Source organism: Pipra filicauda, unplaced genomic scaffold (genome assembly GCF_003945595.2).
Source record: "Pipra filicauda isolate LSUMZ 115617 unplaced genomic scaffold, ASM394559v2 scaffold749_size132029_pilon, whole genome shotgun sequence".
In the NCBI taxonomy this organism is placed as follows: domain Eukaryota; kingdom Metazoa; phylum Chordata; class Aves; order Passeriformes; family Pipridae; genus Pipra; species Pipra filicauda.
This window is the reverse complement of record NW_024104919.1, coordinates 6,169-25,582: the sequence shown is the minus strand read 5'-3', so window position 1 is coordinate 25,582 and position 19,414 is coordinate 6,169. Positions and strand designations below refer to the sequence as shown.

Below are 19,414 nucleotides of genomic sequence, written 5' to 3'. Positions count from 1 at the left end.
GTGACTTCAAAGGTACAGCGGTGACATGACAGGCACAGTAGTGACATCACAAAGACATCCGTGACATCACAGAGACAGCCGTGACTTCACAGGCATAGCAGTGACATCACAGGGACATTGGTGACATCACAAAGACAGCAGTGACATCACAGGGACAGCCCTGACATCACAGGGACATGAGTGACATCACAGACACAGCAGTGACATCACAGAGACAATGGTGACATCACAGGAACAGCAGTGACATCACAGACACAGCAGTGACATCACAAAGACTGCAGTGACATCACAGGGACAGGAGTGACCTCACAGGGACAGGAGTGACATCACAGGGACAGCGGTGACATCACAGGCACAGCAGTGACATCACAGGGACAGCAGTGACATCACAAAGAGTGCAGTGACATCACAGGGACAGGAGTGACCTCACAGGGATAGGAGTGACATCACAGGGACATCGGTTACATCACAGGCACAGCAGTGACATCACAGGGACAGCAGTGACATCACAAAGAGTGCAGTGACATCACAGGAACAGGAGTGACCTCACAGGGATAGGAGTGACATCACAGGGACATCGGTTACATCACAGGCACAGCAGTGACATCACAGGGGCACCAGTGACATCACAGGGACAGCAGTGACTGTTACGACCCGCCCCAGGAAAAAGGCGGGGGGGGTAACTCAGGTTTTATCAATAATTCCCTTGGGGTGGATTAAAGTGAAACGACACTAAATAATCGGTGTCTGAAAACATATTGACAAGGTTTATTTTAACAATTCTGTATCAACAGGTGTGCCAGCATTTTGGGGGCTGTCATATAACAAGGCCAACCTTTCAGGGGAGGAGAAAAATGCATAGGGGAGAGAAAGACGGGGTAAGAGTAAGGGAGAGCAAGGAAAAAGAAAAGATGAGATTGGTAAAAACGTAAATAGTCACTGCCCACTGGATCCAGCCATGTAAAAGGAATGGTCTGGATCCACAGGTGGGGAGGGGAAAAGAAGGAAAAATACCCCCCAAACCCCCAAAGTCACCAGTCAATATCCATATCCTTTGCACCTCCCCCAAGGCGGGGAGTTGTTTCCATAGGGGGGTGTCCCCCTTTTTGGCACAGAGTTCATGTGGAGGGCGTGGTAAACTCGGCTCTTCCCGCCTTTTGGGGGCTTGACATCTTCTGCACTGGAGGAGGGGGATGGGCCCAGTTACCCATCAGAAAGTCAAAAGCCTGCAGAAGTCTCTTAGAATGCATAAATCATTAACTGTTCCAGTCCCTGACACCCCCCAAAGTGCGGGTGGGGATGGATTGGAGGGTCCCGGCTGGGCCCGAGGCCACGGGGAGGGGCTGCGGCCGCCGGCGGCTCAGGAGCTCTGTGGGGAGAGAAAAGGGGGTGAGAGTGGGGTGGGAGGCAGGGGGGGAACAGAGGCTGTGGGCAGAGGGTAGGACACGACCCCCATTTGGGGACCCCCCTTTACCTTCTCCCGCAGGTAGAAGCCGAGCCCCAGCGCCAGGAAGACCAAGCCCAAGACGAAGCCCCCGACCCCCACCAGGATCTTGCTGTGGACGGTGTCCGGTGGCAACTCTGGGGGGAGACGGGGGGGTCAGCACCCCCAAAACCTCCTCCCACGCACCACCCGGCACCCCACAGAGCCCGGCCCGCTCTCCCCCAGCCCACCCGGGGGTCCCTCAAACCTTCTACCAGTCCCTTTGCAGCCCCTGTAGGGATCCCACCCAGCCCCTCCCAGCCCCTTTAGGACACTCCAACCCTCTCCCAGCACCCCCAGCACCCACCAAACTCCCTCCCAGTCGCCCCCAGTTGCCCCCCCGGTGCTGGGTGGGCCGGGCCGTACCCCAGTGCCGGCTGAGGGGGTGCTCCAGGCTGACGTGCTCCACCTGGCAGCTGTAGGTGACCCCGCGCCGGGGGGGGATTTCCAGCAGCACCAGCACCTGGCAGCTCCAGTCCCCGGTGGGGACCACGTCGGTGGCCACCACGTGCTCCGGCAGCTCCTGCCCATCCTGGAACCACCTCACCTGCACCGGCGCAGGGTAGAAATCCATCACGGAGCAGAGCAGGCGGCCGGGGCCGGGCTGGGAGCTCGACGGCACCAGCGAGATGGACACGCTGGGGGGCACTGGGAGGGACGGGGGAGACACTGGGCTCAGCTGGGGGGCACTGGGAGGGAGGGGAGAGGACTTGTAGGACATTGGTAGGTATTGGGATGGGAGTGGGAGGGACTGGGATGGCAGTGGGAGGCACTGGGAATAGAGTGGGGGAGAAGGGGCTGGGCTGGGGAGGCACTGGGGAGAGAGTTGGGAGATGTGGGAGTGAAGTGAGAACGACTGGGAATGGAGTGAGAGGGTCTGGGAATGGAGTGACGGGGACTAGGAATGACTGGAAATGACTGCAAAGGACTGGGAATGACTGGTCTGGACTGGGAAGGAAGCAATGGGGACTGGGAGGCTGAGTCCTGGTGAGGGAAGTCTTTGTTTGGGTCTGCCTGGCAACTGGAGCGTCATCAGAGACACGCGCTGGGATTGGCTGAGGGGCGGGAGCTCGGTGGCTCCAGCGGGGTGGAGACGCGGGGGGGGCACTGGGAGAGACTGGGATGGACTGGGATGGAGTGCGAAAAAGTGGAATGGACTAGGAGAGACTAGGGGGCACTGGAAGGACTGGGAGAGACTGGAAAGAACTGGGAAGGGGCAACAGGCCAAGGGAAGGGCACAGGGAGGCCTGAGGGGTCTGGGATGATTCCCAGGGAGGGTTTGAAGGGCTCCAGGGTCATTCCCGGGGCAGGGGCTGAGGGGACCCGCTCTGCCCCACGCTCACCTCTCCTCTCCACGATGAACGGAGCACCAAGTTTGTAGTTGTGCCGGCAGAGCCTGTCCACCTCACCCCGTTCGTACTCCAGAATTACGGGGTTGCTGTTCCATTTCCTGGCCCAGAATTCTCCATATGGGGTGTCTCCCACATAGACCCCCACATCGCTGTCGAAGTGGGCGTACTGCTCCCGGTTGTAGATGTACCTGTCCACATACCTCACCCGCTCGGTGCCGTTGATGAAGTGACACTCAGCCTTTCCCATCCACTGGAACACCCCTGTGTGTGCAAGACACGGGTCAGGGGGTGCCCCGTCCACCCCCATCATCCCCATCCCCCCACAGCAGGCTGGGAGCTCAGGGGGACACCCCGGACCCCCCTTTCCCATCCCCTCTGCCCCACGGACGCCCCAGCACCAGCTCTTGGCTGGGGGGGAACCCTCCCCATCAGCCCCCGGGGATGCACAAGGGTGGTTGGGGACCCCCCCACTGCGGATTCGACCCCCCCAGAGCCCCAAGGAACTGCTCCAGGGCTCAAGAAACACCCAGGGACCGCCATGGCACCCCTCTGCCTGCTCTCCCACCCACCCCTTTCCCCCCTCTCCCACTCCTTTCCCACTGTCCCCACAATCCCCAGACCCCCCGCACTCACTTTGGGGTTCCCACCACCCTCCGACTCACTCTGGGCCTTCCGACCCCCCTCGCACTCACTTTTGGGGCTCCCAACCCCTCTTTTCTCCCCTCTTTCCCCCCTTTTCCCACCCCACCCCCCTGCCCGCCCCCCCCGCTCACCCGACAGCTCCTCGCCCGCAGCCGGGGGGGCTCCCAGCACCACCAGCACCGCCAGCACGGCCCCAGCTCCCCGCACACGCTCCATGCCAAGCGCCGGACAGCTGCTGACAGCCCCAAACCAGCCGGGCGGCGCCGTTTTGGGGGGTTTGGGGCGCGCTGGGCTTGGCTGAGGGCGCAGGTGGGGCCCTTTTTTCGAGGCGTCTTCCCGGCGACTGATGAGTCATCAGCGCGGCGCGCTGGGATTGGGCGCGGGCGGCGTGGGCGCTTTGGGATTGGCTGAGGGCCGTTGGGGGCCCCCGCGGCAGCCCCGGGGCTGGGGGGTTCGGGGGGGTCCGTGGGCTGCGAGGGAGGGGGGAGCTCAGGGCCCACCAAAAATGCCCATACGGGGCTCCCAAAGCTCAGGGCAACCTAAAAACGCCCAGCCAGGGCTCCCGCAGCTCCCACGGGCCCCCAAAATGAGTTGAGGGCGTTCTCTGATTGGCTGAGCTCGGGGAGGGCTCCGTTCCGGACGGGTCTGCCCGGCAGCTGATGACGCTCCAGCAGCGCTCGCTCCCATTGGCTGCTGCTGCTGACCCTGCCCGGTTCTTGGGGGGTCCGGGGTGGGTTTTGGGAGTTCCCGGATTCCTGGGTTTGGCGTTTGGGTTGACCTGGATACGTGGGAATGAGGTTCTGGGTGTCCCCGAGTGCCCAATAACCTCCAGTTCCTGGGATTCTGGGGGTGTGACGCTTTCCAAATCCCACTCTTCCTGGGATTTTTAGGGTTTGGGAGTGCCCAGTCCCCTCTTTTCCAATATTTTGGGCTCTGGATGTGCCCAAGCAAACTTTCTCGGGGATTTTTAGGGTCTGGGAGTGCCCCAACCCCTTATTCCCATGAGTTTTATGGTCTAGGAGTGTCCAAGCCCCTCTTTTCCAATATTTTGGGGTCAGGGAGTGCCCCAACCACGATGTTCCTGTAACTTCTGGGATCTAGGAGAGCCCCCATGTTTCCAAGATTTTTGGGGTCTGAATGTCCCCAAAAGCCCTGTTCAAAGGATTTTGTGGGTCGGGAAGTGCCCAAACCCCCCCATTCCTGGGATTTTCAGAACCCCCTCACTGCCCCCCCAAAAACAGGGACTGCAGAGAACTGGGAAGCTTTACTGGGAACACTGGGAGCAGTCGGCTGGGGTGTGAACAAAAGCAGGACCGGGGGAAACACACGACCCCCCCAAAGTGCGTGCGGGGCTGGACTGGGGGGTCCCGGCTGGGCCCGAGGCCACGGGGAGGGGCTGCGGCCGCCGGTGGCTCAGGAGCTCTGTGGGGAGAGAAAAGGGGGTGAGAGCGGGGTGGGGGGACAGGGGGGACACCGGGATACACCGAGACCTGGACTGGAGCCAGCGGGACCAGAACTGGGGCAACTGGGATCATACTGGGAGCAACTGGGAGCATGTTGGGGGCAACTGGGATATACTGGGAGTGGCTGGGAGTGAGTGGAACCATAGGAAGGGTGAATGGGAGCAACTGGAATCACGCTGGGGGCAACTGGGGTCATCCTGGGAGCAGCTGGGCCCCTGCTGGGCTCATCCTGGGATCAGACTGGGATCTTAAAGGGAGAGACTGGGTCAATCCTAGAGACAACTTAGAGCAACTGGGATCACACTGGGAGAAACTGGGAGCAACTGGGACCATGCTGGGGAGTACTGGTATCATACTGGGATCACAGTTGGAGAGCTTGGCCCATGCTAGGGGAAACTGGGGACACAGTGAGGGTGACTGGGGTCATCCTGGGGATGACTGGGATCAAACTGGAGTCATACTGGAAGTGTCTGCAAGTTACTGGGATTGTACTGAGGGTGACTGGACTCATAGTGGGATCATACTGGGAGCAACTGGGACCACCTTGGGGGCAACTGGGATCCAATTGGGAGTGACTGGGATCCTAGTGGGAGTGACCAGGACCACACTGGAACCATCCTGGGAGTGACTGTCAGTGACTGGGATCATACTGGGAGTGACTGGAACTACCCAGAGGGGAACTGGGAGCCACTGGGGCCATGCTGGAAGCCAACTGGGGACATACTTGGAGCAACTGGGATCATCCTGGAAGAAAGTGGGAGTGACTGGGATTGCCAGGGTGCATTCTGGAGGCAACTGGCATAGACTGGGAGTGACTGGGAGAGACTGGGATCGTACTGATGGGAACTGGAAGTATCGTGGGGCAAGTGGAAGTCACTGGGTATGACTGTGAGCATGCTGAGGACAACTGGGATCTACTGGGAGAGTCTGCAACCATCGTGGGGGTGACTGGGAGCACACTGGGAGTGACCTGGACCATGTGGGGGGCAACTGGGAGCAACTGGGAGTGACTGGATCTACAGTGGTGCAGCTGGGATTGGCTGGGACCATACTGGGGGAAGACTGGGATCACTCTTGGATTGACTGGATCTGTGCTGGAGGCAACTGGGAGCAGCTTGGCCCATGCTGGGGACAACTGGGCCCACAGTGAGGGTGACTGGGGTCATACTGGGAGTGACTGGGAGCATTCTGAGGGCAGTTGGGACCATGTTGGTGCAACTGGGATATACTGGGAGCAAGTGGGATCACGCTGGAGGTTACTGGGATCATACTGGGGGAAGACTGGGACCACACTAGGAGTGACTGGGAGTGACTGGATCTACAATGGGGCAACTGGGATTGACTGGAACCATGCTGGGGGAAGACTGGCATCACACTTGGATTGACTGGATCTGTGCTGGAGGCAACTGGGAGCAACTTGGCCCATGCTGGGGACAACTGTGATTGTACTGGGATAATACTGGGATATTGCTGGGATCAGACTGGGATCAGACAGGGATCACACTGGAAGCAACTGGGTCTCTGCTTAGGGCAACTGGGAGAAACTGGGATCACAGTGGAAAAACTGGGAGCAACTAGGACCACACTGGGAGTGACTGGGAGTGGCTGAGAGCAACTGGGATTATGCTGGAAGCTACTGGGAGCAACTGGGAGTGAGTGGGACCACATTGACTGCAACTGGGATATACTGGGAGAGACCAGGAGTGAGTGGGATCATACTGGGAGTGAGTGGGATCATACTGAGACTGACTGGGATCATAGTGGGAGTGACTGGGAGTGCCAGGGATCATCCTGGGAGTAACTGGAACCACAGTCAGTGCCTGGGAGGAACTGGGACCCTGCTGGGGGCAAATGGCTTTATCCTGGGAGTGCCAGGGCATGTCTGGGTTCATCCTGGGTGTGAGTGCCACCATCTGGGGTGTCACTGGGATCCTACTGGGATGGTCCTGGGAGGGACTGGGAGGGAGTGGAACTTGACTGGGGTGACTGGGAGCAACTGGGACCATACAGGGGGTAACTTGGATCCTACTCAGAGAGACTGGTATCAGAGTGGGAGTGACTGGGATCATAGTGGGATGATACTGGGTATGACTAAAAGTGACTGAGATGATACTGGGGGTGACTGGGAGCCTGTTGGAAGCAAGTGGGATCTACAGGGAGTGGCTGGGAGTGACAGGGATCATACTGGGAGTGACTGGAAGCACAGAAGGGGTGAATGGGAGCAACTGGAACCACACGGGGGGCAACTGGGATCATACTGGAAGCAACTGGGACCACCTTGGCGGTAATCGGGATCCAACTGGGAGTGACTTGGATCCTATTGGGAGTGACTGGGAGTGACTGAGATCATAGTGGGAGTGACCAGGGCCATACTGGAACCATCCTGGCAGTGACTGTCAGTGCCCAGGATCATACTGGGAGTGAGTAAAACTACACAGGGTGGAACTGGGAGCCAGTGAAGCCATGCTGGAAGTATGGTGGAACTGGGAGTAAGTGGGAGTGACAGGGTGCATGCTGGAGGCAACTGGCATAGACTGGGAGTGACTGGGATCGTACTGATGGGAACTGGAAGCATTGTGGGGCAAGTGGAAGTAACTGGGTATGACTGTGAGCATGCTGAGGGCAACTGGGATCTACTGGGAGAGTCTGCAGCCATCCTGGGAGTGACTGGGACCACACTGGGGGTGACTGGGAGTGACTGTGAGCAACTGGAATCATGCTGGAAGCTACTGGAAACGACTGGGAATGAGTGGGACCACACTTGGGGCAACTGAGATATAATGGGAAACACCAGAATTGACTGGGATTATACTGGGACTGACTGGGAGCAACTGGGACCTCACAGGGGGTTACTTGGATCCTACTAGAAGAAAATGGAATCAGACTGGGAGTGACTGGGATCATGCTGGGATCAGACTGGGCGTGACTAAAAGTGAGTGAGATCATCCTGGGGGTGACTGGGCCAATCCTGGGGGTGACTGGGCCCATCCTGGGGGTGACTGGGAGCCCCTGGGCCCGTGCTGGGAGCCCCTGGGCCCCCCTGGCTGGAACTACTTTCCCTCCTGCGGGTTCTTGGCAAAGGCCCCAAAGCACAAACTCTGCTCCGAGCCCTCGGGGCGTTTCCTCCCTTTGGGCAGCAGCAGCTCCTGAGCCCTGAACAGGCTCCTGTCCCCTGCAAACACTTCACCTGCCTTTGACCTGGGAGCTCTCAGTGACTCACACATTTACTGAATGTTTAAACTTGCCTTTTTCTCTTATTTTTCTATTTTTTTGTCTTTCTTTCCTGTTTATCCTTTCTAAAATTCCCCCTCCTCTCCCTTTCCCTCCTCTATCTGTTCCCCTCCCCTCCCTCTGTCCTTTGTGCCGCAACCATGACCCAGTTGCTCCCAGTATGATCCTGGGCACTGACAGTCACTCCCAGGATGGTTCCAGTATGGTCCTGGTCACTCCCACTATCATCCCAGTCACTCCCAGTCACTCCCAATTGGATCCCAGTTGCCCCCTAGGTTGTCCCAGTTGCTCCCAGTCCCCCCCCAGGATGGTTCCTTTCCCTCTCAGGGACTCCCAGTCTGAGTCCAGTCTGGCCCCAGGCACTTTCAGTCACTGCCTGGACGATGCCATTTGCCCCTGCATGGTCCCAGTTGCTCCCAGGATGATCCCACTATGTGTCCAGTCACTCCCAGTATGATCCCAGTAGCTTCCAGACACTTCCAGTATGAATCCAGTTTGTTCCCAGTCATCCCCCATATGGTTGCAGTGCCTCTCACATGCTCCCAGTATTACTACGGTCAGTCCCAGTATAGTCCCAGTATGAGCCCAGCAGGGGCCCAGCTGCTCCCACTCTGATCCCAGTTGCCCCCAGTGTGGTTGCTCCAGGATGGATCAGGAATGGGGACCCCTCTGTGCCCCCCCCTTGTGTCACCCTGTTCTGGGAGAGCTCTGGGGGGACATCTGCACCCCAACACGGCATCCAACGCATCCCAAAGTGTCCTGGGATCCCCTGAACCTGGGAATTGAGGGGAACCATGGAAAACCCTTCTCAGAGAGAAAATTGGGTGACCCGAGTCCTGGATGCTTTTAGGAAAGAGGTCTGAACATTTCTTGAAGAATGGAGGGGGGTGACTTTTTTATTCTTGACCTTTCCAGTTCTCCATTTGGGGGCAGGATGTCCTCTGGGCCAATGTTTTGTTCCCTTTGCAGTGAGTGCAGCCTCAGAGGGCTGAGCCCTCTCTGGCTGGGCTTGGCCTCTCCTGCAGAGACTCAGGCCTGGCTGGGCTGCCCCAGGCAGACGCTGCAGGAAGAAGAGCTCAGGCCGCCTGGCTCTGGTGTCCCTGGGGCTCAGCCTGTGCCCCATTGCTGGGCAGGGGCTGAGCCCCACCTCTGCCTGGGGGCCTTGGCCAAAGGGCTGGCAAGGAAGAGGCCCAGGAACCTTGGGGCCTGCCCAGCTTTCCTCCTCCCTGGGGGCTCTCAGTCCTCCCCTGACACCGTGTGGGCCCAAGGCCTTGCTGGCTTCGGGCTCACGGCAGCGCCGTGAGACAGAGCTGAGGAATCGTTGGCCCTGCAGCGTGTACCAAAGGAGTTTTGGGGAGATCTTCCAGTTCCCTGGTCTGGAGAGTTCACCACGCCTTCTTTTCTGGGAAAAAGAACAGGCCATGAATTTTGGGTCCTTGATTTTAAGGCCTTTTGCCTGCACATAAGGCACAGCAATGGGAAGGACGCAGCGTGAGGCTGAGAGGTTTCTGTCCTGGTTTGTGGGCTTGGGTGAGATTGGGCCATAATTACAGGACACCTGTAAAACCTGGGCTTTGGGAAAGGTTGGGGAGGGTTGGGAAAGGTGTTCAAAGGGTGGTTTTGCCTGAGGTGTTAAACATGGGAGTGGATCTATCTTCCCAATTCCCAAGAGAAGAGATCCCAGAAAGCTCCCCTGCAGGTTGTGTTTTAAGGAACAGGAGAAGAGACCGAGGGTAAGGGGTTTCTTTCCTGGAGGGAAAGGCTGTTGTTCACTTGCAGGAGCCCTGTGCTGAAATTGCCAGTCCCACTCCCAAAATTGAATACAGACAAAGATTCCTGCCTGACAAAAGGTGGCAGGACAGAAAGCTCTTGCTGCCCATGGACTGCCCAGGGTGTCCCACCAGCTGCCCCTGAGACCTTGAGGCTCTAAGCTTTCCTTCCTGGGGCAAAGGGTTGTCCTTAGTTTGCAGGAGCCCTGCTCTGAAATTGCCAGTCTGACTGCCCAAACTGAACACAGCTGAAGATTCCTGCCAGACAAAAAGGGCCAGGACAGAAAGCTCTTGCTGCCCATGGAGTGTCCAGGGTGGCTTCCCAAATTCATCTGAAACCCAAAGGTTCCAGGCTTTCTTTCCTGGGGGAAAGGCCGTGACATCCCAAAGAGTCCTGTGGCAGACAGGTGGGGCTGCACTGTGGGGGTGTGAGGTGTTGGTTCTTTGGTTGCCAGGGGCTATTCCAGAATGGAGAGGACAGGCTGTGACATCACAAAGGGGCCCATGGCACAGGGGTTGGGCTGCACTAGGGGCTGTGAGACATTGGTGTTTTGGTTTCCAGCAGCCATTCTGGAATGGAGGGGATAGGCCGTGACATCACAAGAGGGCCCATGGCACAAAGGTGGGGCTTCACTTTGGGGTTGGAGGGCGTTGGTTCTTTGGTTGCCAGGGCCTATTCTGGAATGGAGAGGACAGGCTGTGACAAGAATTGCCTGTCAGAACTGCAAAGACGGATGCACAAGAATCTTATGTGGGCATATTCTCTGCTCTGCCCTGCACACCTTTGTGCTGGGGTCAAAACTCAGCCTCTCTGCTTCCCTCTCCTGAGGGACTTGTTCTTAGACATCCCTTTCCCCTGCGCTCCTTTCAAAAGCCCTCCTGGTAATTCCCAAGCCTGTACCCGGCTCTCATCCCCTCTCTGTCCTCTTCCCAATCGCCTGGTCAATCCCAAGATCCCAGGACAGGGATTCCAGTTGCTTGGCTGCACTCCCACCTAGTTCCATATGCTGGGCCATGATACCCCAGCACTGGAGCAGCCAGGTCAGCAGGGGCTCTCCCAGCTGGAGGCTGAAATCTTTGCACATCTCTCACAGGTCAGCCAGGGATGGGGATCTGGTGATTATCTCTGGCCCTGCCTCTTGCTCCTGTTCTGAGGGCTCTGCTTCCCCTTCATCCCTCACTAACTGAGCTGATTTGGTCTTGGATTTCTTCTGTAGAGGGGCAACTGCTACTGGCACAGGTTGTTCCTCTGCAGTTTGAGTGGCCACGGTACCTCTTGGTCTCCTTTCCTCCTCCTCCCCCTGAGGGCACTGGGTCTTAGTTTAACAAGATTCCAACTTAGAAATTAAGAGACTTCAGGTGGAAGTGTGGAAAAGGAAAAGAAACAGCTTTTTATTAACAAAATCTGAATAAACAACAAATGGTGCAACCAAAAACTTTCAGAAGAAACCAAACAAGTCCCAAATCCCCAGGTGGGGGGGAGAAACTGTCCCGGCAGTTCAAAGCTCTCGCAGCCCCGTGTGCTCGCAGCCAGCAGTGAAGGAGTCCCTTTTCCCAGGGGCAGTCCCCAAAGCAGAACACCTCGCTCCCAGCTGGGTCGGGCTCTCTCTCTCTCTCTCTCTCTCTCTCCACGAGGTGTCCCATGGGGAAAAAACTTCCTCTCAGGAAAAGAGAAGAAGGTGGCCAAAACCAGCTCCCGCTCTGTCCGGTCCCGGACAAACCCCAAAAGCCCCCGAACAAAGGACCCCCCGCCCTCCCCGCGGCCACCGCGGTGTCCCCGAGAGCCGCCCTCCCCCCACTGCCCCTGCCCAGTGCCTGCGGCTCCGCTCCAACCCACCCCATCCCGGGAGACACAGATGGCAATGGGGGGGACCCTGGGAAACAATTCCAACACCTCTTTTCAAACCTCTGACACCTGCTTCCCAGACATTCCCAAAGAAGGGGCTTCCCGTGGCCTCGAGCCAGGGACCGACCTTTGTATTGAACCAACTCCTGGGGAGACACGTTCCCATCCCTGTCCCCATTCCCATTCCTGGGGTTCCCATCCCTGTCCCCATTCCCATTCCTGGGGTTCCCATCCCTGTCCCCATTCCCATTCCTGGGGTTCCCATCCCTCTTCCCATTCCAATTCCTGGGGTTCCCATCCCTCTCCCCATTCCCACTTCCTGCTGTGCCAACCTGCTCCCAGTGTCCCCGTTCCTGTCCCCACTATCCTTATCCTGGTCTCCCATGTCCCCATTCCCATTCCCGGTGTCCCAATTCCCATTCCTGGTGACTCCAACCTGCTCCCAATGTCCCCATTCCCATTCCTGGAGTTCCCATTCCCATTCCTGCTGTCCCCAACCTGCTCCCAGTGTCCCCATACCTGTCCCCAATGTCCCCATCACAGTCCTCCCTGTCCCCATTCCTATTCCTGGTTCCCACAGAGGAACTACCAGATGCCGGAGGAGGGAGCCAGGATTTATTGCCCAAAGCAGGAGATTTTCACACCCAAATTAAAGCCTCAGGAATAATTGTGGTCCTGGGTTTCACATGGGAAAAAGCAGGAAGTTGATCCATCAGGAAGAGCCGCAGGGGGGCCGGGGTGGGTGGGAGCAGCGAGATGAGCTCTGCCAGAAGCTCCTGCCTTTCCGCAGGGAGAGGGAAGGGGTGGATCCAGCTCCGGGATCACTCAGGCTGTGATTCCTGCTGGGATGAGAGTGGGGAAAGGAGTCACCATGTCCCTGTTCCCATCCTAGGGGATGGATCTGGCTGTGGAGCCCAGGGAGAGTAGGAACTGCTCCAGATTCCCTCCTGATCCTGCTCCGTCCATCCCACCCCAATCCCATCCCAATCCCACTCCAGAATCCAGCCCTTATCCCAGTCCACAATTCCACCTGATCCCACTCTGGAATTCTGTCCTAGTTAGAACAGCTGGGACCGATTCATCACTGGATGGGTGTAGCCCAAAACTGTGGATTCTATGGCCTTCCATGCCATTTTCCCAGGAACTGTTGTCGGGGGGGGGGGAAGAGGGGGGGGCCTGCGAGGTGGGGGGGTGTTCCTGTCCTCATACCCTTTTATGGAATTCCCTGCTCTGAAGGAACGAATTGAGCATCCTTTTATGGAATTCCCCGCTCTTAGGGAAGGACTAAGCATCCTTTTATGGAATTGCCCGCTGTGAGGGGAGGACTGGGCATTCCTGCCTGAACTGGAGAATATATAAACCTGGAGTTTCAGAACCTTTTTAGCACTCGTGGGATCCAGAGGAGGACTGCAGCTCACCGCTCTCAACCAGCCTGAGACCACCAACCTCAACTGGACTGCAATCCCCACTTTTGACCAGACTGCAACAGCTCTCCCACCAGCAGGTTTTTTTCCCCTCTCTCTTTACTTTGGACTTGGGGGGGGGGCAAGGAACAGCACTTTGTTCATGGTCCAGGGTGCTGGGTTCTACATTTGGGTTTTGTGGGTTAAGACCAATTGCTTGTCTGCATAATCAGACTTATTGGGCAAGGGGGGCCCAAGGGGGGCCCAAGGGGGGCCCAAGGGGGGCCCAAGGGGGCTGGGCCAGGGGGGGAAGGGCTGCAGGGGGTGGATCCCGGAGGAGGAAACCCGCCAAAAGCGGCGGCCCAGCCGAGGGAGGAGCCGAGCGGGAGCACAAAGAAGAGCAGCCCAAAGGTCCTGGCGGTGGCTCGGCAATGGCGGGGGGGGCAAGAGCGGTTTGGGGGCCCCCCGTGAGAGCCGGGGGGGAACCCCGGTAGCCGCGGAGTGGGGAGAGCGGAGAGGGGCGATCCCGGAGCTGGGGGACCCCCGGAATGCTGGAGGGGGGGAGCAGAGAGGGAGCGCCGGGCCCCTTAAGCGGGGGTCCTGGAGAGGGGGAAGGCCTTGGAGTGTGGAGAGGAGGGGGGGCCTTGAGGCGGGGTGGGAGCCGAGAGCGCCAAGAGGTTTGCGAGGGTGGGAGGCGAGAGAGGAGGGCCGGCCGGCCCCGGGAGGCAGAGTGGGGAGAAGTGAGCCCTGGGACCCCCCTGGCAACACTCAAGGGGACCCCGGCGAGTGGGAACCCCCCGGAGCCGCAGGACCCCCGGCAGCCTGGAGAAGGGGGACCCCCAATGCAGGCAGAAGTGTCATCAGGCCAGACAGGGGGGACCCCCCCAACGCCAGAGAGCAGAGAGGGGGAATTCTGGGAGGGGTTTTTGGGTTGAATGTTGGTGTTTTGGGGGTTTTTATGGACACAAGATGCCCGGTGAGTCCTAGAGCTGGACATGGGCAGGAGGAACCCACAAGGCAACGCGCTCACCCCTTGTTTTCCCCCCCATCAGGATTTCTGCTTCCCAAAGCTTGGTCGGATGGAGGAGGAGGTTGCGAGGAAGAGGAAGATGCCGCGGGCCCCCCAGGCAGGTGAGGAGGAAGTCAGTGCCCCTTTGGGTCGGTCTTTTGTCTTTTGTGGCCATCCTGCCGGGGCCGGAGTTGGGGGGATGTCCTTGGGTTCCCTGTGGGCCGGAGGCAAATCCCCTGCGTGTCCTTGTTGCTTCCTGCCCCAGGCCCCGAGGTGAGGCCGGAGAGCGCGGAGGACAAATCCCAGCGGCAGAGCCTGGTGGGAGAGGCCGTTTTGAAGGGCTCCCCGGCGCAGGAAGGCAGCGGGGAGGAAAAGGGCCGGAGATGCCCCCGCAGGAGGGGCTGCAAAGCCAGCCCAGGGGGCTGTGAGGAGGAAAGAGCCAGCGTGTGCCGGGAAGGCGGCCGGAGCTTGAGGCGGAGCTGCGAGCTGGTGGTCCCTGAGCAGCCTCCCAGCAGGGAAAAACCCTTCAGGTGCTTGGAATGTGGGAAGAGCTTCAGCAAGAGAACCAACCTCCAGAGGCACCAGCACATCCACACTGGGGAACGGCCCTACACATGTGAGGAGTGTGGGAAGAGCTTCAATCAGAGCTCCAACCTGCTCCAACACCAGATGATCCACAGTGGGGAAAGGCCCTACATGTGTGAGGAATGTGGGAAGAGCTTCACTCAGATCTCCAACCTGCTCCGACATCAGATGATCCACAGTGGGGAAAGGCCCTACATGTGTGAGGAATGTGGGAAGAGCTTCAATCAGATCTCCGACCTGCTCCGACACCAGATGATCCACAGTGGGGAACGGCCCTACACGTGTGGGGAGTGTGGGAAGAGCTTCCGTGACCGCTCCACCCTCCGCAACCACCGTCGCATCCACAGTGGGAAACAGCCCTACACGTGTGCGGAGTGCGGGAAGAGCTTCAGGAAGAGCTCCACCCTCCACAATCATCGACGCATCCACAGTGGGGAACGGCCCTACAAGTGTGAGGAATGTGGGAAGAGCTTCAGGCTCAGCTCCACCCTCCGCAACCGCCGTCGCATCCACAGTGGGGAACGGCCCTACACGTGTGCGGAGTGTGGGAAGAGCTTCAGGCAGATCTCCCACCTGCTCCGACACCAGATGATCCACAGTGGGGAAGGCCCTACACGTGTACGGAGTGTGGGAAGAGCTTCAGGGACAGCTCCAGCCTTTGCAAACACCGTTGCATCCACACCAGGGAATGGCCCTACAAGTGCTTGGAATGTGGGAAGAGCTTCAGCACAAGCCCCAAGCTGCTCAGCCACCAGCACATCCACACTGGGGAACAGCCCTACACGTGTAGGGAATGTGGGACAGCTCCACCCTCTACACCCACCGTCGCCTCCACATCAGGGAGAGGCCCTTCCACTGTGGGGAGTGTGGGAAGAGCTTCAGGCAGAGCTCTTCCTTGACCTCCCACCCACGGACCCACCAGTAATGGAAGCCCCGAGTGCCCCGAGTGCGGGAAGAGCTTCGGCCGCTGCTCCAACTCCATCAGCCATGGGAGGACCCGCGTTGGATGATCCACAGGGACCCCCGTTGGGCACAGACCTGGTGTGCTGGTTTAATGGTAAACCAGCAGGGGAAATGTCAGCGGTGACACCTGGAATGGGATGGAACACCTGGAAAGGGAATGAGAATGCCTGGAATGGGAATGGAGACATAAAGAATGGGATTGGGACAAAAGCAATGGGATGGGAACACCAGGAATGGAAATGGGAAGACCTGGAATTGGAATGGGGACATTGGGAACAGACTGGGGACACTAGGAATGGGAATGGGGGCAGAAGGAATGGGAATGGGGACACGTGGAATGGGGAGGGAACACCTGGAATGGGAATGGAGACACCTGGAATGGGAACACCTGGAATGGAAATGGGGACACCAGGAATGGAAATGGGGACACCAGGAATGGAAATGGGAACACCTGGAATTGGAATGGAGAAACCTGGAATGGGAACACCTGGAATTGGAATGGAGACACCTGGAATGGGAACACCTGGAATGGGAATGGGGACACCTGGAATGGAAATGGGAACACCTGGAATTGAAATGCAGACACCTGGAATGGGAACACCTGGAATTGGAATGGAGACACCTGTAATGGGAACACCTGGAATTGGAATGGAGACACCTGGAATGGGAATGGGGACACCAGGAATGGGAACGGGAACACCTGGAATTGAAATGGAGACACCTGGAATGGGAATACCTGGAATGGGAATGGAGACACCTGGAATGGGAATACCTGGAATTGGAATGGAGACACCTGGAATGGGAATACCTGGAATTGGAATGGGGACACCTGGAATGGGAACACCTGGAATTGAAATGGAGACATAAAGAATGGGAACACCTGGAATTGGAATGGGGACACCAGGAATGGAAATGGGAACACCTGGAATTGGAATGGAGACACCTGGAATGGGAACACCTGGAATTGGAATGGAGACACCTGGAATGGGAATGGGGACATCAGGAATGGGAATGGGGTCACCTGGGCTGGGAATGGGAACATTGGGAATGGGAACATTGGGAGCAGGTTGGGGACACCAGGAATGGGAATGGGAACATCTGGGATTTGAATGGGGACACCTGGAATGGGAATAGGGAAAACAGAGGTGGGATGGGAATACCTGGAATGGGAATGGGGACAATAGGAATGGGAATGGAGACAATAGGAATGGGAATGGAGACATCAGGAACTGGGAATGGGGAAAACAGAAGTGGGATGGGAACACCAGGAATGGGAGGAGGGACAATAGGAATGGGAATGGGGACACCTGGAATGGGATGGAACACCTGGAAAGGGAATTGGAACACCTGGAAAGGAAATTGGAACACGTGGAACAGGAATGCAAACCCGTGGAATGAGAATGGGAATTCCTGGAATGGGAATGGGAACTCCTGGAATGGGAATGGGGACACCTGGAATGGGATGGGAACAACTAGAATGGGATGGGAACACCTGGAACAGGAATGCAAACCTGTGGAATGGGAATGGGAACCCCTGGGCCCGGGCTGTGTCCCTGGTGAAACAGGAGGCCAGGCCCAAAAGAGTTCACGAAGAAATTTGGGCCTGCTAACAAGCTCCCAACAGCCAAGACCATCTGTGCTCGTTCTGTTCTACTGACTGGAGCAAAGCTTCAGAGAATAGTACAGGAACATGTCCTAGGCCTAGAGGGGATAAATTAGAGAGACAGCAGGATCAGGGAGACATTGGAAGAGGAGGAATAGGCCGGGAGCCAGGGCTTTTTCCAAGCTTCAGGGAGCGGGTCAAGAACAATGGAAGAGAAGGAAGGTCAAGCTGAGGAAGATGAGTTGAAGCCCCCAGAGCCATGGAGGAAGAGTGGAAGTCCCCTCAGGATTGAGGGCCAAGAGAAGCACCGCCCCAAGCCCCGCCTGAGCTCCACCTATACTCCACCTATTCTTAATATGCAGAGAGAGATGTTGGAATCACTTGAATATGCATTTAATCCCAGCTGAAGATTGTATAAAAATGCTGATTTTGTGTGAAGCCTTGGAGCAAGTTTGTCCAGCGCGAGCTGGCTTGCTCCCAACGTTGAATAAACAAATACCTGGCTGCTTAAAGAGAAAAAAGTCTCTGAGCAGTTTCTCGGACCGATTTTTCGGATTCAGCGCCCAGTCAGTCCCAGGATGATCCCAGTCACTCCTGGTCTCTCCCAGTTGCTCCCAGTTTTCTCCATGTGGTCCCATTCATTCCCAGTTGCCCCCAGAAGCTTCCAGCATGATTCCAGTTGCTCACAGCCACTTCCAGTCATCCCCAGTGCACTCCAAGTTGCTCCCAGTACGATCCCAATCACCTCCAACATGATCCCACTCACTCCTGGTATGATCCCAGTATGACCCCAGTCACCCTCAGTGTGGTCTCAGTTGCTCCCAGCATGGGCCAAGCTTCTCCCACCGTGATCCCAGTATGATCCCAGTTGATCCCATTATGGTCCCAGTTGCTCCCAGTTGCCCCTAGCACAGATCCAGTCACTCCAAGTATGATCCCGGTCTTCCCTCCTGACAGTCCCATTCAATCCCAGTTGCTTCTATTGTAGATCCAGTCACTCACAGTTCCTTCCAGTTGCCCCCAGCCTGGTCCTAATTCCCCTTCACGTAGTCCCAGTCATTCCCAGTACTGTCCCAGTCACCCCCACCATGGTTGCAGACACTCCCAGTATATCCCAGTAGAGCCCCCAGCATGCTCATAGTCCTTCCCAGTCACTCCCAGATGCCCCAGTAACATTCCAGTTTCCACCAGTATGATTCCAGTGACTCCAAGGCACTCCCACTATATCCTATGTGGCCTCCAGTTGCTCCCAGTAGGCCTCAGTGTGGTCCCAGTTGCTCCCAGTATGATCCCTGTTGCCCCAGTTCTGGTCCTGGAGGGTCCCAGTGTGCTCAGATCCTGCTCCCGGGGGGTCCTACTGGGTCCCAGTCCTCGTCCCGGTGTATCTCGGTGTCCCAGTCCATCCCAGTCTGTCCCAGTCCATCCCTGTCCATCCCAGTCCATCCCAGTCCATTCCAGTCCATCCCAGTCCATCCCAGTCCATCCCAGTCCATCCCAGTCCGTCCCAGTCCCTTCCCAGCAGCCGCCGCCGTTTCCCGGGTCCTGCCCCCCCGCCCCCCCAAGATGCTGACGGGGGTCGGGGCTCCGTCTTTGCCTTCGTCTCCCTGGGCCTGCCTGGAATGAAGGGGCCGCTGGGACACTGCGGGACCTCCTGAAACCAAAGGAACCCGGGGAGAATTTGGGTACTCCTGGAGTCAAGGCACAATTGGGACACTGCAGGGCCCCATGGAAAAAAAGGAACCTTGTGACACTGCGGAATTCATGGAATCCAGGGGCCTTTGTGACAGGGGGGCCTCATGGAACCAAAGGAAGCCTGAGGTGTTTCAGAAGGTCATGGAATCAAGGGGCCACTGGGACACTGCAGGGCCTCTGGCAATTAAAGGAACACTGGGACACTGGGGCAGGACATCCCCCCTGCAATGGCCCCAAGACAATGCCCCATTTGCAAAGGGGTCAGTGCTGAGCTGAGAGGGGGCCGGGACAAGGCAGGAGATGTTGGACCCCAGACTGGTTTGACCCCAAATGAAGCCCCTGATGGTGAGGGAAGCCCTGGAGTCCAAGGACT

General features: G+C 57.6%; 1 protein-coding gene across 1 annotated transcript; it reads right to left on the bottom strand.

Moving 5' to 3' along the window:
- Positions 1 to 1,329: 1,329 nt before the first annotated feature.
- Positions 1,330 to 3,709, bottom strand: LOC113985477 (class II histocompatibility antigen, B-L beta chain-like; the record flags this gene model as incomplete). Its single annotated transcript, XM_039389604.1, has 5 exons — positions 1,330 to 1,369; positions 1,475 to 1,581; positions 1,850 to 2,131; positions 2,827 to 3,096; positions 3,609 to 3,709. Coding segments are annotated over 5 exons (769 nt in total), but the record flags the coding sequence as incomplete, so codon positions are not given.
- Positions 3,710 to 19,414: the final 15,705 nt, after the last annotated feature.